The sequence below is a fragment of the Sander vitreus genome, chromosome 2, assembly GCF_031162955.1.
Source record: "Sander vitreus isolate 19-12246 chromosome 2, sanVit1, whole genome shotgun sequence".
In the NCBI taxonomy this organism is placed as follows: domain Eukaryota; kingdom Metazoa; phylum Chordata; class Actinopteri; order Perciformes; family Percidae; genus Sander; species Sander vitreus.
Genome location: NC_135856.1, coordinates 18,405,744 through 18,423,748, shown reverse-complemented (window position 1 = coordinate 18,423,748; position 18,005 = coordinate 18,405,744). Strand labels below are relative to the sequence as shown.

General features: G+C 39.6%; 1 protein-coding gene across 1 annotated transcript in view; it reads left to right on the top strand.

Annotated features, from left to right (window-relative positions):
- The window catches only part of LOC144523724 (multiple PDZ domain protein), a 42,729-nt gene that overhangs the window by 21,299 nt on the left and 3,425 nt on the right, over nucleotides 1-18,005 (top strand). Inside the window, 23 exon segments of the mRNA XM_078259510.1 lie at nucleotides 1,669-1,992; nucleotides 3,600-3,800; nucleotides 4,306-4,483; nucleotides 4,918-5,028; nucleotides 5,963-6,028; nucleotides 6,453-6,521; nucleotides 7,003-7,102; nucleotides 8,126-8,334; nucleotides 8,751-8,842; nucleotides 8,956-9,085; nucleotides 9,314-9,406; nucleotides 10,278-10,352; nucleotides 10,461-10,790; nucleotides 11,071-11,154; nucleotides 11,857-12,050; nucleotides 12,656-12,803; nucleotides 12,917-12,988; nucleotides 13,190-13,316; nucleotides 13,447-13,490; nucleotides 13,918-14,040; nucleotides 14,625-14,724; nucleotides 16,438-16,546; nucleotides 17,117-17,240. Of these exon segments, the coding sequence (XP_078115636.1) occupies nucleotides 1,669-1,992; nucleotides 3,600-3,800; nucleotides 4,306-4,483; nucleotides 4,918-5,028; nucleotides 5,963-6,028; nucleotides 6,453-6,521; nucleotides 7,003-7,102; nucleotides 8,126-8,334; nucleotides 8,751-8,842; nucleotides 8,956-9,085; nucleotides 9,314-9,406; nucleotides 10,278-10,352; nucleotides 10,461-10,790; nucleotides 11,071-11,154; nucleotides 11,857-12,050; nucleotides 12,656-12,803; nucleotides 12,917-12,988; nucleotides 13,190-13,316; nucleotides 13,447-13,490; nucleotides 13,918-14,040; nucleotides 14,625-14,724; nucleotides 16,438-16,546; nucleotides 17,117-17,240 (3,103 nt within the window).

Below are 18,005 nucleotides of genomic sequence, written 5' to 3'. Positions count from 1 at the left end.
ACCGCTTTGGACAAAAGCGGTAGTGATTTACCACACCTGCTGTCATAAAGATCTTTTCTTTATGGTGCTGTATTACCGAGTTAGCATTACCGGTAGGTCATATAGTTGCGATGAATGTTTTGCTCAGACACAAAATCATTCATTTACAACAAGATAATACGTTACAGATGCATCGTTGCATTTCAAGTGTTGCATATGGTAATTTATCCTGGATGTATAGTGAGCTAAACCGGGTATCACTGTCACTGTGTCATGAGCCAGAGCATTACGTAATAATAACTTAGATTAATATAGTGCATTTCATGAAACCCAAGGCCAGGATGAAACCCAAGGACGCTGTACACAAGCACAGAGGGACAAGGGAAAAGAAAATAGGCGAACACAAACACGGACTGAAAAGAAATAAAACCGGGTGCTAAATGGAAGGGGGACGTAATTTAATGTATGCTACTGACTTAAAACCACATCTCACATTTTAAGTTATTTTATAAATGAAATAGATATATTACACACCTGAGGGCCAATTCGGGGTCGGTTTTGAATTATTTACAATCCCGTAATTGTCTCCATCTGTTGAAAGCCCGACCGTCGTCTGTCACTTTCCCTTTTAGCTTTTGGTTGTTCTTCGTTTAATTTCCTTTTTTTTTTGTGATGACCCTGCCCAGTCGTAACTACAACAGAAAACTTCTAAAATAAAATAAAAATACAATTAGGCCTATATAAAGAAATCTCCTGCTGCCTTTTACCTTGCTAGATACTCACTAACACAGGCTTTTCTGGTGTTTCACCGAAATCCGTGACCCGTCAGAATGTGTTACTATAGAGCCGGTCTACCTGCGGAAAATCATTTTGTGTCTTTGCAGGAAAAATCGAACCCGGGCAAAGGCATTAATGAAAACTATATAAAAATAGCGTTCTTTTCACTGTTAGTGTCGTTTGCTGTTACAGGTCAAAGGTCAAAAGTAATTTGCCTGATTGATATTTCTGACTACCTGAAGTTAACCTTAACTCATTTTTAATACCAAACAGATTAAAGCGTCAACATTTTTGAAAATATGCTAATTTGCTTTCTTGCCGAGAGTTAGTCGAGAAGATTGATACCACTTTCATTCAACCTCATGGTGACAACAAGACTCCCGGAATTGACCACAACCGGCCAAGAAATAGTCCCACACATAAAGTCACAACTTGCAATTTTTTAACTTTTGTTTTTTTGTACAGGTTGAACAAGCTAGATACAATGTGTTAATTTGTGAGCTTTGCTGGTGCTAGTAGGCAGATTTGTGTACCTTTGTACAGAGCCAGGCTAGCTGTTCACCCTGTGTACAGTCTTTTTGCTAAACTAAGCTAATTGGCTGCTAGTTGTGGCTTCATATTTACAGTACAGACATGAGAGTGGTATCATCTAACTTTTGATAAGAAGGTGAATGAAATCATCTTCCAAAATGTCAGACTATTCCTTTAATCCATCTTTCCTGTATAGAAACCATTCATGTACCATGCCATTTGTCTCGTTCCTCGGCATCATATTAGTCATTGCTTGGTGCTGAAAGTTAAATAAATAAGCAGATGTGAAAACAGATTGATGGCAAAACTTAAGTCATATTAATATTTAAAATGTTTTCACCTCTCCCCCACACTTTTTTTCCCATGATCCCCTACCCTTAGCATAACCTATGTCCCGGCCCATCATGTGGATGAGTACCGTACCAGTCTGTGTTTACCCCCTCTGGCATCCATTGCAGCAGGCAGCTCTTCCTCACCCACCCCACCAACCCCTTCTCCAGAACCTGCCGTGGCCCAGGCCCGATCACCCGGTCCAGTCAGAACTGCAGCTCCAACTCCAGTTTCATCCACCCTCAAACCCTCTGCTTCAGTCAAATTTCGAGCCACGGCTCCAGATCCAGCAGAAGTCAGAGCCTCTGCTCCATCCAAAGCTCCATTCAAAGGCCCAGCCGTATTCCATACCATCACCCCGGCCCCAGACTCAAGGTAATGTAAGATCCAGAGGTCTCACACTATTATTTATGGTCACCTAATCCGTACTCAGGCCCCAAAGCACAATATAAACCTGTCTCAGGGTTTATTAGACTTCAAGGCTCCAGCTTTATTACATGTTGATACATTTTCTACAGAGAATTCAAGCTATGAAACACATTCTATACGTTCTGCCTGCTGTGGGTTCTGCAGCTAGGGTTTTATTACTGTGACACATTTCAGTCATACTAATGATCTGAGGTATTATCTGGCACTTTAATTAACCGTATCCATGAAGGAAACAATGTATTTCAGTATGCAACAAGCTCAGTTTGAGTCCCTTCCAGTCCATATTTTCTCCTCTCCATTCTTATCTGTGGTAAAGGCAAAAGCTTCTCTGAATGTTGAATCTCTGAGTTATATTTAGCTGTTCGCTTATGGATCTCAGTGCTGACTGTCAGCGAAAATGAATTTTTTCGCTTCTGTCTAACTCTGCTTTCACTCCATCTTCTTGCCTCTGCCTTTCTCCTCCCTCCCTCACTCCCATTTCTCTCTGCAGCCTTTTCTTCACTCTTATCTTTCAATACATTGTCTTTGTTTCTTTCTCTGCTAGACTTCTCTCTTGACTCTGTGTCTACATATGTCTCTCATCTCTCATTCTTTCTGGTCTTCTTCTTTTTACCTTATTTTCCCTCTCCCCCCTGCCTTGGTCCCCCTCTCTCGGCCGCTCTCTTTCAGCCCTGGTGGAACCATTTGTTCTGCCCTCTTCTGTAACTTAACTGGCTACAGGCTCCTGCTGAGCAGATAGCACCACTATCACTCACCTCCATGGGCTTATTACAGCCCTCCACCGATAAATATATTCATGAAAAATTCTCTGCCTCTTTCTTTCTTTCTTTCTTTCTTTCTTTCTTTCTTTCACACACACACACACACACACACACACACACACACACACACACACACACACACAGATCTCTGTATGTATTCAGTATACATACAGAGATACTATATATATATATATATATATATATATATATATATATATATATATATATATATATATATATATATGAATGTGATGTGTTAACACACACATAAAGACACTACCTTACTGTGACCTAACTGAAAATGTGTATTTTCAGGTCTATTTTCATCTAAAGTGCATCTTCTCAAGGCCTGCCAATGTAAATCACTATTGGCCATGTGTCACTGTGTGTCAGGACTTGAAAAAATAACAAAGTACAGATACCTTGTTATCTGCAGCAATTCTGCTAGTATGTATTCTTTTTAATAGCAAATGCTTGTCACAATTTTCCTCAAAGTGATGTCTTGTTTTATTTTACCCACCAACAGTCTAAAACCAAAGGCATTTCGATTACAGAAATGACAATTACAGAAAACAGAGAAAAGCAGCAAATCCTCACATCTGAGAGGCTGAAATAACAGAACAAACTCATTTTCTGTAAATCAACTTATTGATCAATTGAATAATTTAATTTGTTCTAAATAAAACTGAAAAAATTGAGCAAAGCCAATGATGTACAAAAACATCAGGTTTTCCATTCAACATCACACATTGATTCAATATTATTTCTTTTTGCATGTTTTCTCACCATCAGTTGGCAGATTCCAAAATCTCAACCTCACAATAAGAAGGAGGAAGGAAAAGAAGATGGAGAGATTGTGGAGGAGAAAAAGCATAAGAGTAGTGCAGGTGGGAAAGTACCACAGCTGGAGGTGGAGATAAAGGTGGATGGTAAAGAGGAGGGAGAAGAGGAGCTTTATTCTCATGCCACAGTTTCTTGGGATCAACCTAGAAGGTTAGTTAATCAGTGATGTACAGTACAGTAAGTAACAATGTCCTTTTGTGCCTTTTAGTTTTTTTTTTCTTCAGATATTCCATTTTCTGCTTTTTTTTCAAAACTCTGCCCATGATGCCCTTTATCCTCTCTCTGCCAGAGAAGGCTTAGCAAAATCCTAGTGTGCTCAGGTTATGTTCACAACAGGGGTAGATCAGCACAGTGCAGACTCAACATGCTCATATTTCTTAGGCCCAGAGAAACCGACTACTTTCACAACCTGTATTTATCGCATTTACGACTGCATCCTGCGTGGGTAAATCACATAAGCCACAATGCATGCAAAGACCAGCTTTTGTGTCTCTCCCTGGCATGTATAATATTCTCTTGTTTTGACTCTTGTGCATTTTTGCAGTAATGTCTCAAACAAAGTTGGTCCTCATCAGGTATAGAGAGGACATGCATTCATCATCACCATATCCGTAAACATGTGTGGATGTTCCTTGTATCCTGCTTTGTGTTCCAGTGTGCGGCTGACTCGAGCGCCAGACCAGTCCCTGGGTATCAGCATAATGGGAGGCAGAGGCATGGGCCGGAGACTGAGCAGTGGAGAGATGATGAGGGGAGTCTTCATCAAGAACATCAGCCCCGACAGCCCGGCAGCACATAATGGCACCCTCCGGACTGGAGACAGGATACTAGAGGTGTGTGTGCGTGTGTGTGTGTGTGTGTGTGTGTGTGTGTGTGTGTGTGTGTGTGTGTGTGTGTGTGTGTGTGTGTGTGTGTGTGTGTGTGTGCGTGTATGTGTGTTTATGCCTGTAAGAGTTCGTGAGTGGTAGAGAGACTGAAAAGTGGCAAAAAAAAAGGGATTGTGTGTGTTTGCTGCATGAGCATGTGTTCATACACTGTATGATGTATAATGTGTATATTGAGGTTAAATGGGATTTACAGGATTAACACATTATTGTGGCTCCTTGATTTTTTTTTAGGTAATTTCACAAGATTAGCCTAATGTCTTTATGTTCAGTCATTACTGTGTGTGTGTGTGTGTGTGTGTGTGTGTGTGTGTGTGTGTGCGTGCGTGCGTGCGTGCGTGCGTGCGTGCGTGCGTGCGTGTGTGTGTGTTGACTTGGCCAAGGTGTGTGGTGTGAACCTAAGAGATGCCAGCCATGAGCAGGCAGTGGAGGCCATCCGCAGGGCTGGAGACTCTGTGGTCTTCCTGGTGCAGTCTGAACAGCACAGATCTCAGGTACTGCATCTCAGAAAACAGGCAAAATCAACACATTTCTACCGTGAAATGACATGCTACCAAATGGCGTAAAATGACATGCGAAAAGCTAAGAATGCGTTGTGATAACACACAAAATTACTTGTTATTAATACGCCATTTAATGATACCACACTGCTCTAAAGTATGTTCAGCCTGGCCAGTTGGCCAGACTTTAATAAGAATGAATATTGAGCCAAGAAGGCAAAAGCCTAAAGAACTTTTGTTTCTCCACAGTATGTTCTGGGAGAGCAACTTTCATTTGTATGAATGGGTTTTAGTTTTTCAGATGAGAACTGAGATTTTCTGTCTCTTCTTTGTCACAAAGAAAGTGTTACTCAAGTTATATGTTTTCTATGGTTTCCTTTATGCACTTATAATATTACAAGTGCCAGGTTGTTATGTTTGTTGGAACATAACTGCATCCTATAGATGAAATGAAATAGTGTGAAACTTTTGGCAGGGATGTGTAACATGTTCATATGTGTGTCTTTGTGCACAAGGACAAACAAAATATGGAACCACTCAAAAAACATTTCTACTGCCTGAGAAATGCACTGTGTAATGTATATTCAGTATATACATTACATTGTGTAGCATGTCAGTCCCTTGAGGCCTTAGATTATTTCACACTGAATCTAAATACTTATATTATACTCATAATAAATGCAAAGAGAAGGTGCAGTGTATATTCTGTTGGTCTACTCCATCAGACGTTTTAGCAATGTTGTGCGTAGGAGTTTGCAGCATTACAATATGATGTCCTCTGGACACAAAGCATATTGAACACAATTATCTTTGACCGTATATATATATATATATATATATACATAACATATTGGATGCATCATTTGAAGCATTTGCCGTACGGATAGATCTTTATCTGTCTTCTCTCCATCTTGTGTTTCGCCCACAGTCCCCTATGCTTACCAACTATGAGAGACTAACTCCAACACCGCAGTCAAACTCACACAGCAGCAAGGTAACACTGGTATACTAGATATGTTGAGCTTCACTCTGCTGTTTTCTCTTTAAAAGAGATAAATGCAATGTAAAATCTATTGTATAGCATAGAAAATTATATGTCAAGTCAAAAAGCAGTAGCTACTTGTTTGTGTTTTGAAGGTTGTGACCGCTACTTTAGATTTCATTGGAACAGATAAGCTGTAAAACATTTTTCTCAGTTTCTGTTTCCACACAGTTACTGATGTTTGGCTGTGTATGGTTGTAGTGTATAGAAAATGTTATGTGTACACTATATTATATATAGAGTGATGAGTCATTAACACCTACATTGGTATTGGTAACAAGAATGAAGGGGCTTTAAAGGTTTTTTTTAGAGGCAGATTGCTGTTTTGGTGGTGATGTGTATAAGACTATATCTGTGTTTCCCCTCATGATCGTAGGAAGCAGAGACTCTCAGTCTTTTCCTTAGTCTTTCCCCTACAAACCCCTTCACTCCCACTCCCTTTAAGGTTGGTACATTGTTGTGTGTGTATGTGTTTGTGTGTGATATCATGGGTATGTAGCATCTTAAAAGCAGCCTTGCATTAGCATTTGCGCTAAAACCAACTTCCAAAAACTTAATTATCGTGCATATTTATAGATAGAACGCTTGTAGTTCAAAGTCCCTCGCAGCTACCTTGTTTGTTTAAACCCTTTGTTTTTATCTTTGGTGGAGATGTATAACTCTCTAAATAGACAGTGCATCCTTTTGAAGTTATGTTTCCATGCACTTGTAAGTTGGTTACAAAATAATGCATGATTCTGGTCATCTTTCATGTTATTTTTAGCTAACATTAAAACTGTGTTCATTAATTCATCCTGTTCGTCAGTTTTTCCCCACTGCTACATCAAGCACACTGAGCAAGCCTCAGGGGTAGTCCAACTCATGCCTGAAGGACCCCTGAGGCATTTCCAACTCTGCCTGTTTAATAATGCAAAACTTCTCCCAAGGTACCTTCGCCAACATCTGATAGAACGAATAGGAGAAGCCCCATAACTGTCGCAACACCAGTCACGACGGCAGCTAAAGATGAGGGTGATACTGGCAGGAGTAAGTCTGCATCATAAAGACGTCACACAGACTTACACAGGGATGCTTTAAAGCCCCCAGGAAAAGGAGCTGTGTGGCGATTTTAGTGTAGTAGCCACCTTTACACAGTGCCGGTCACACACTGCCCTCTGGCCCAGAGAGACTTTGTGCTATACACTTCCATTACAAAAGAAACGCTGTAATACTCAAATAAAAACAATGTCAGGAGTCTCACAATCATTTAGAAATTACTCTTTGAATGATCACATTTTAGAAATGTATTTTCCATTATTTAAAAGCCATATGAGCAAATTATTTTCATGGCATTCACATGTGGAGCCAGTTGGCCAGGCTCAGACTTTAATAAGAATGAATATTGAGCCAAGAAGGCAAAAGCCTAAAGAACTTTTGTTTCTCCACAGTATGTTATGGGAGAGCAACTTTCATTTGTATGAATGGGTTTTAGTTTTTTAGATGAGAACTGAGATTTTCAGTCTCGTCTTTGGCAAAAAAAATGTTATCCAAGTTGTGTGCTTTCTTTGGTTTGCTTTAAGCACTTAACAGTATTAAAAGTGCCCTTTGGAGTTGTCTTATAAACAAACAAAGTTTCTGTTAGCATTCAGTGTTACTAATCAAACTGCATTGTGTGTATCCCTGAGGTCTAACAAATGTGTTGAATATATTTATTTCCTCATAAAACATTTTGAATGCAGATTTTCCTTAAAAGTTTGAAACCTGCAGTGCTTTACTGCAGGTAAACATTGATCCATAGCGCTACAAGTGGTAAAAAACTCCATAGGGTACCTTTGAGGGAGTCTATGTGACAATGCTTACTTTCGCACACAAGTCAATACACACAGATATAGACATACACACAGACAAATCGTGGCATCACACACTCACACAAGCTCCTTAAGGATGTAATGCTTCCTCGCTACAGGTATTGCACATGAAGTGTCAGTCATAACATTTAGCGTCCCACACTTTTTCTGGCTTACCCAGCATACTCTCCTAATTCTCTTTGTTAACTCTTGTCTCTCTTAGAAAAGATGCTTCAGCGTTATGGTAGCCTGTCTGGGAAGCTCCATATGATTGAGCTGGAGAAGGACCCTGAGGCTCACGGCCTGGGAATCAGCCTCTCAGGGAACAAGGATGGTTCCAGGGCCCGCATGAGTGTCCACGTAGCGGATATAGACCCTCAAGGACCTGCTGGTTTAGATGGGAGAATACGGGTTGGAGACGAGCTACTGGAGGTAAGGAGGAAATGGGAACAGTAAGGGAGTTACGATGGTTGAGATTAACAAATAGGTGAGTTTTTAGAAGGGCAAGAGGGGTTGGACTCCAAGAGAGAGACATAATATGAGAGTCAAAATTGAGAGCAGCAGAAAGGGAGCAGTGGGTAGGAGGCATGGATGAGTAGAGAGCGTTGAGTGCCTGCAAAGTAGATTTATCAGATGAATTACCATTTGAAGTATGGTTGGTGCTGGGCTGGATTCTCGCGATGAGCAACCGTGTAATAGAGAAGATGAGGAAAATGGAGGTAGAGGAGAGGCTGACAGCTGAGAGGGGGAGGGGAGTCAGAAGAAGATGGCAGAAAGGCGGATTTATGTGGAATTGGATTTGATAAAGATTGCTAAGGGGAGAGTACATGATGCGATTTTTCTTCCAGATCAACGGTCAGATCTTGTACGGCCGGAGTCACCAAAACGCCTCTGCCATCATCAATAACACTCCATCGAAGGTCAAGATAATTCTCATCAGGTAACATGTAAAGTGATTTTCTGGTGGCATTTGCATTTCTCCCAAACTTAACAGGATACAGGTGTTTGATGACCAGCTCAGGGATAACACCAGATTTGGTTTTGTTTTGCTAGGAATAAAGCAGCTCTGGGTCAAACAGCACATGGATCCACAACAGAGTACAAGGACACAGGTGACTCCCAGACAGACTCTGCACAGCGTGGAGGATTATCCACAGACATCCAGCACATCATCCTACCGCAGGTGCAATACCCTCAGTAAATCTTGGCATTAACCATTGTCGGACCTCCAGCTGCACGTATCTAACTCAGCCCGCATGATAGCAGACTCTAGTTGTAGCAAAAACAGTCTCTATACTAGAGAAAATAGAACCCTCCCACATTGTTGTAAAGAATGAAATTAGTGATTTGCTTCACTAAATCTTGGTTCAAAGTTAGAGTTTTTTGTCTGCTTTTTTCTATCTCCATTCAGGATCACGTAGGTCTTGGCCTCTGCCTGGCAGAGGGGGAGTCCAAGGAAGGAGTGGTGGTCAGGTCCCTGATCCAGCACGGCACTGCCAGTAAGGTGTGACATCACCAGTAGCATCATCATAACCTTCAACATCTTCATCAATAACATTATTCCTTCATGTAGCCTACATACGATGACTGTATCTCAACAGTGTCATTTGTTCCTCTCTTACCTATAATGTGTATTATGAGTGTTATGGCATATTATTTGATTATTATTACAGATTCATAAGGTGTAAGCAGCTTTAAATGTTTAAGCCAATTTAAACAACTTTTATTGATTGTTGGGTAGTTATAACAATGTATCATATTTTATGTGATGGTTTTGTATGTAAACTCCAGATCTTCAAAGTAACTGTCTGTCTAACAAAAGCAGTTGAGTAAAAAGTACAATATTTCCCTCTGAGATCTAGTATAATTTGGCATAAAATGGGAATACTCACTGAATAAATGTACTTTGTTACATTCTATCACTGCCTGTTATCATAACCTCACAAAATATAATAATATAATATTATATATATAATATATACTTAGGGTATTGTTTTCATCTTCAACTTAGATGATTTTTTACCTTCATCACTCAATGGCACTCAATCTGTCAGAAAAAAGGCCCCAATGAGCACCACATTACTGTACAATATACAGTATGCAGCTGTAAACTATGATTTGATGGCTCTGGTCTCTTGGTATTTCTCGTAATATTTAAACCATAGCAAACTTGAGATAATGGTTGCCATGTTTTAAAGTGATGTCGTCATGTACTAATGTACTCATGTAGGGCCCCAGGCAACAGTTATTCAGATATTTGTCCAGAGGGTGTGTTTGATTTTTAATCTCACTTCCTCTCCATCCGTCTGTTGCATATACTTTCATACAATTTTGCTTATCTTTCATTTTTTATTCATGTTTCTGTCTGGCTGCAGGATGGCAGGATAAAGGTTGGAGACATAATCATAGCAGTGGGTGATGTACCTGTGGCAGGACTGTCAGTGTACAAGGTATACATATACACACACACACACGCACACACACACACACACACACACACACACACAAGGTCAAACTGATGTAATGATTTATGACTCACCTGTCTTCTCTGTATTCAGGTGTCCAGTTTGATTCTCAAACATCGGGTCACTGTCAAGCTCTCCATCAGCCCCTCCAAGAGTCTCTCTTCCTCTTCTTCTTTGCCTCTCCCGACATCCTTTTCCTATCCCTGCTCTCTCTCTCCTGCTTCACTCCCTGTCTCCTTCTCTTCATCACTCAATGCCATGCAGACTGATCCCACCGGGCAGTCTGATTGGCTAGGATCAGCTCCCACAAACATTGACCCCCTGTACTGCCCAGTTGTGGCTGGCAGGGAAACAACGATAGAGTTTTGTAAAGGAAATGTAGGCCTGGGCCTCAGCATTGTCGGAGGATGTGACACTCTGCTGGTGAGAGCAGCCAATTGATATTTGACATAATTTCATTTAACACATATCTATCATAATTTTATCAATCCTTGATAATCCTAATTAATCAAGATTTACAGCATCAAATTAGGCAATATGGGTTTGTCTATGTTTTCTTCACAACACAATACATCTGCACAGCCATTGTCAGTGAAAGTGGTGAACGTGCTGTATTGTGAATTACTAAGTAGTTCAATGCTGATTATATTTAGCTGGATTGGATTATATGCAATAATGTTTTATTTCTGTTTTTTTCCACCAGGGGGCGGTAATAATCCATGAAGTAAATGATGCAGGAGCAGCACAGAGAGATGGAAGGCTGCAGGCTGGAGACCAGATATTAGAGGTAATGGGTACACACAAACATTCCATTATCTATTCATTTGACGGAATCAGTGACAGTGCTTAGTGTTAGTCCAAATCTATTGTGATTAGATGGCATTCCATTATAGTTAACACATACTACAACGCATTAAAACTGGTCAAATGTAAATATTTATTATTTAATTTGGTGATCAAAATTCAGAAGTCAAGGCTTGTGTTTTTATTTTATCACTGTCCAGTGAATGCCTTGTAGCTCCAATTTCTGATCATGAAATATTGTAAATGCTGTTTAATTTATAATGTCTTTATTTATTAGGACAACACACATTAGTCGACATTTCTGTAAATTTTCCAGTGTTAGCCAGTCGGCGAAATTTTAAACTGCAGTCCTTTGGCAAGAAGTTTTAAAGCCAATGAAGTGACAGATTAAGAAATACAGACATAAGACAATATGATGCTGAAATGACGACGAAAGCAACAAAATCAGCATGCCCAAAACAGCGCACAAATAATACAGAGCAACAGGAAGCAGCAACACATTGATGGTTCAAAGCAATAACATGCTTGTAGATTGATGTCAATGCCCTCAATGTAGCCATTAATCATGACGACTCACTCCTTTTCATTAATTGTAAAATCCATCTGCTGTTTGTAAAATACAAATACAGTTACACCTAACCTCCTTCATACAACTATGGCTTGCATCTCTCTCACTTCCTCCCAGGTAAATGGTATAGACCTGCGGCAGGCCACTCACGATGAGGCCATTGGCGTGCTGCGGCTCACCACCCAGCGTGTTCGCCTGTGTGTCTTCAGGCACCAGGAGGCCTACAGGGAGGAGGACATGTGGGACGTCTTCAGCCTGGAGCTGAGGCCTCGCCCTGGAGAGGGGCTGGGGTTAACCACAGTGGGGAAGACGTATGTTCATGATGCTGTTAAACAAATGAGTAACATCAAAGTTATTTTTTGTATCTTTAGGTTTGCATGTCGGACCAAATCTTACTGTACTTTATGTAGGTTACATGACATGGGGCATTGTAGTTGCCTCCTAAAGCCAGCCTAGATCTTGCAAGGCCAGTTTTGCTTTGAGATATTAGATTTGAAAAGTCACAGAGAATTTGCCAGGCAACTGATGTAGTATTGGATGGTATTATTTACTTTTACAATTTTGCTCTTTTGTTAATTGACCCACAGAAAAACAGTTATTAACCATACTTCTCCGTCTTTTCAAGTGTTTTGTCAAAGGTGTATAATGGGTAAAGGTAACGTCAATGCTGTCAAGGTACATTCCCTTTCACAAGTATCAGAAGAGGAGAGTGTTCTCGACTTTTAAAGGCATTTACCCAGTTAGAGGTCAGAGACTCTGTAGCAACCGGGATCATTATTGTAAAAAAGAGGTGTTGGATACATAATTTGCACAAGTCAAGTGTGACGTTATGCAAAACAGCGGGCTTACAGGTCACATAATTCAGTCTACAAGCGTGACACAGACACAGTTTTTGACCTCTGTTTTCTTTCAACAGTAATGACACAGGCGTCTTTGTGTCAGATATCATCAGAGGAGGCATAGCGGATTCAGAGGGCAGGTTGTTGCTAGGTGACCAGATTCTGTCAATCAATGGGGAGGATGTCCGTGCAGCATCGCAGGAACATGCACACACGCTTCTACAGGTCGGACACATTCACGTTCACACATACAAAGTCCATAAACAAATTAATTGCGGGGTTATGCATTTTTGTTACATATTCATCATCTTATGTGAGATGTGTCACTTTGCTCTCAGAGTTGCAGTGGAACAGTCCACCTGGAGGTGGCTCGTTTTAAAGCTGGCCTGCAGTACTCACAGCAGAGCCAGGTAAGCTGTTTTCTGTGGCTGTCTGTGTCTAATCCATGACTAGCTATTAAAGAAAATATAAAATGTATGATGTTATCAGGTGTTTAATTCTATGATTTGTATTGAGAGTCCAGACTAAATCAGCTCAGTAATTTTAATGTTGTCTGCTATTTAACTATTACTCTTTTGCACCATTTTAACAATAGTACTTTGTGAACCTAGGAGTACTTTAAGTTGTGTTTTATCCAGAGCGAAGACTGCGAAGACTGTTCCACCCTGACCCCCTCAAGTGGATGTGAAACTTCCCACGGCCACCAGAGGGAGACAGATAACAAGACAGGGCGCTACTGTGAGTCACCCTTATGTTCTGAGAGCATAGCCTATATATAAACACAATCACAACTTACTTTTAGTGTAAAGAATATTGGTAACATACTCAAGCTGATTATGCAATCATATATCCATTTCCCCTGCAACAGCATTTCAAGACTACCCTGACTCCAGAAAAGTAATAATAGAAAAGGTAAGACAAAATCTTAAAATAATAATAATAACTGTTTTTATTGATGCCGCATTCAGTCTTGGAGAAACTGACTTTTAATATTGTATGTATATTTTCAGAAAGTTGGCATTTAATTGTGACCCCTGAAAGCTTTTGTTTTTTACTTCAAATGACAGATTAAAATGATATACCGTATATATATATATAGATATATATCTATATATATATATATAGATATATATCATCATTTTAATTTGTCATTTGAAGTAAAACATTAATTATATATATATATATACCTTACCTGGCTGTACCCAAGGCAGGTGTTTATGTGTAATGTGCAGAATCTGCCATGTGATTCACCAGTATAATTGTCTAGGGTCAACTGTGTGTGTGTGTGTGTGTGTGTGTGTGTGTGTGTGTGTGTGTGTGTGTGTGTGTGTCACCACAGGGTCCATGTGACTCTCTGGGCATCAGTGTAGCAGGAGGAGTGGGCAGTCCCCATGACAACGTACCTCTTTTTATTGCTACCATGGATACCAATGGACTTGGTGCCAAAACGCAGCAATTACAGGTGGGACGTGCATAGAGTGTCTTTGTGTCTGTGTGTATTATGTATTCATTATGTCATGGGGACAGATCGGTTATTGTCATCACATCGTGAGAACTCACTTCCTGTCTGAGGACAAAAAGTCAGTCCTCACAAGGGTTAACCATTCATTTAAGAGAAATGATTTGATTATAGGGTTAAGATTTGAATAGACTGTGTTACGGTATATTAATTATCATATTTACAGATCCAGATTTATTAGGATAAAGACCAATGTTTCAACAATGCTTGCTTTGTCAGGGTTTAAAATTGCATACCATAGGTCATACAGTATATAGGGGTTGAAATACAGCATTTTAAAAACATATTCAACATACTGTACAAAACGCAAAATGTATTAGTACAGATTATAAAAATAAGAAATATATTGTAGATTAGGAAAGGAAGCCTACTGAAAGCCCTTATAAAATCATAAAAGATAAAAAAAAAAAAATTAGGTTGTGGTTAGTTATGTAGCGGTGTTGGTTAAGGTTAGGGTATGTCTCCAGGGAATGAAAGTTCTGTAAATCAGTAAAATGCCCTCGCAAATGTGTATGTGTTACAATCAGACAGGAGACAGGATCCTCAGTATCAATGATGTGTCTATGGAGGGAATGACTCATGTCCAAGCTGGAGTCCTGCTGAAGAACGCTCCTGGAACCATCAGCTAATGTCACAGGGAGACATACAGTAGTTGATCTATAAGGCCTGTGAGAACAGTATTTAACAAGGAATACAAATGAGAGTTTATAGTTTCAGTCGTCCCCTCATTAGTGTTTTGCATGTGAACACTATACTATATAATTTTAAGAGAGAAAAAGAGGTATAGAGCCGGACTTCAGTTGTTCTTGACAAGCATGGGCGTAAATCTGATCTAACAGTAGGGGGGGACAATAAACATAAAATTTCTGAAGAGCAATTTTTGAAGGGGACACAAATAATACAGCCACAATTATACTCGTAGAAGACATGTGTCCACAGAGGAAAGCCTTAATACTGTCATTAGTGGAGCATGGAGACTGTACCATTATCCTTCTTTTCAGTGTTTCTCTTGATTCAATAAAAAAGCTGACTAAACTGACCAAAATATTCTTCTTTAAAACCATGTATTTATATACTATATATATACACAATATATAATATATAAAAATACCTTAAAACATAATGACTTATTTTGAAAAAGTGTCCCCATATAAAAGAAATACAATGATTTGTACACTTGTTAAATTAGCTGATCATAATGTAAATTAGTGAGCCACTGGTAAAGCTCATCTGCTCACCCTGACAGCCACATATATATATATATATATATATATATATATATATATATATATATATATATATATATATATGAACTGAGCTCAACACACTTACCTGAGACTCTACACCTGACTGTCCCTGGTCTCCCTGTTCCTCAGTTCTTTCTGTCTCCTTTGCCTGTGAAATAGTGACGTTAGTATTTCTATAAGCACCCATTCTTATAAAGATGTTACCAAATTGTCCTGATATGAGGACTTATTGTACTTACTACTTGGCGTTTTGGTGTACTGAAAAAGGATCTTATGCCTGTTTTTCTTTTCTCTGTCATTTTATCTGGGCAACAACACAAATCTTTAACGTCAGATGTCTAAATATGAGTTAGGTTCATAGGTTCACCACGCGGTCATATTATAATTATAAAATGATCTTGCGTCCTCCACATAAATATTAGGTTTCGTCTGGGACAGAGGATATATATTTAACTGATCAGCCACTTTACTTCATATTGAGCAAAACACAGACAATATTAACCCTAATATCAGTTCACACACACACATAACGTTAGGTTTATCGCCGTGGTAACGTTAGTTGTAGTGGGTGCATTTCTATCCAACAAGCTATTAAACAAGCTAGGTAACGTTACATTATATTAAACTAACATAGCAAACTTTTTTTTGTCATGACTAATTCATTAATTACTCAGCATAATTTCCATTTGAGAAAAGAACAACTTCATCCAATGTTTAATGTGAATAAAACAGCCTTGAACAGCCTACTTACTACATTCCTGTCACTACCGATGTGACTGAGTGCAGATCCTAACTTACAGCAGGCAGTGGACCAAACCACTGTGAGGCAAGGGAGGGGGGACTCAAAATATTTCTAAACTTAAAAAGCATTTTTTGGGGTTTGTGTTGTTTTACTACTTACACAGGTATTTTAAGTATACCTCATTATGTTATTTACAATACACAGCATGGTTTTCTAGGGGGGATACAACCCTTAGATGGGGGGGATTTACGCCCTTGTTGACAAGTACATCGTGTGTTAAAAAAACATCAAAAGTTGTGTGTGTGTGTGTGTGTGTGTGTGTGTGTGTGTGTGTGTGTCTGTGTGTGCGTGTGTAGGTGGCAGTGGGTTCTGATGGGTGCAGCACAAAGGACCACAGTGATATGCATGCGCGGACGTCAAGCCAGTCCAGCAGCCTGCCCCGCTTTCACAACAACCTCTCGTAAGAATCAGTTTCCTGACAGTCTTCTGCTGTTGTACTTTATGATCAAAATAAGGACAAAGGCAGACCCCGGTTCCCTTGACAATAATGAGCAATGCTTTTGGACAGAAGGAGCTGCAGTGTTTCTTGTGATTTGTATTTTGCTGTGCTTCTTGCTGTGAAAATAACACTTTTGTTTTTCAACAGCTCCTTAAACTAAATAATACATTTGAAGACACTGTAAAACGTCTGGCAACTGATTTAAATCAAGTCAGTGATTATAGTAATTAAAGGAAGAACATTAATTACTTGTAAAAAAACTGTGTTCTTGAATATTACACTTTAGTTGTGAAAACAAAACTCTAATAATTCTGGGATTCACATTTACATTTAAAAATACAGTACATTAGAAATGTAACTCTTTTTTCTCATCTTTTTTCTGTCCTGGTGAGACGGACGAACGCACGCACTCACACACACACACACACACACACACACACACATATACATATATATATTTCAGTGCAGAGCTAGTGCAGCACTAGCATGGCCAGCACCACACACGCATTGTTATGCATCCTTTTCCCGCAGTGCTCGTACGTATAAGACCATCACTCTAGAGAGAGGCTCCTCGGGCCTGGGCTTCAGCATCGTAGGAGGGTTCAGCAGCCCTCACGGAGACCTGCCGATCTACATCAAAACTGTCTTCAACAAGGTGAGATAACGTCCTTCAGGGAGAAGTCTTTCATGGGGATCCTGGTGTGGACATCAAATTACAGCACAGCATGTAATTCAGTTATACTGGCAAAGTATCTGTTTATACCGCACAGTAAGAGACAAGAACACAAAGCCACAATTATAAACTGAAAAAAGGTTTTTAACAGCTGATGAGTGAGCAATGATAATACAGTTTTTGCCCGTTGCTTGAACACGTTTTACAAAACTTGGCTCATTGTGTCAAAACTCTACACACAAACAAGACACAACGCTGGGAAATAAACCATTCACATCAATGTCAAATTGAAACTCTGCTATCAAAACCTAACAATCCTTTGTCAAAATGTCACTCTGATGACAAAATGATACCCACTTGCATTATATGAATACACTTTCAGATCAGCAGCAACACACTAGTCTACTTTATATAAAAAACTGCAGTCTTATGTTTTCAATGTTTTTATTCAGTTCCACACGGTATGTTTTCACAACAACCAAAAAATGAAATACTGAATTCAAAATCATTACATTACAGTAGTATATTTTACAGTACAGTAAATTCAGTTAAATCAAAAATAAAACAAACAATACACTACTGTAAACACAGAAAAACACAATTGTGCGCAAGTGGGCTTATGGATCCTGCTGTCTGTTGGGGTCTGGCCACAGGATCTCATCAACATCACAAGCAATGTCTTCTCTCGCTAAGCATCAGGGGAAAATATCCCCTTGTGTGCCGAATCCATCCCTGGATTGACCTCAC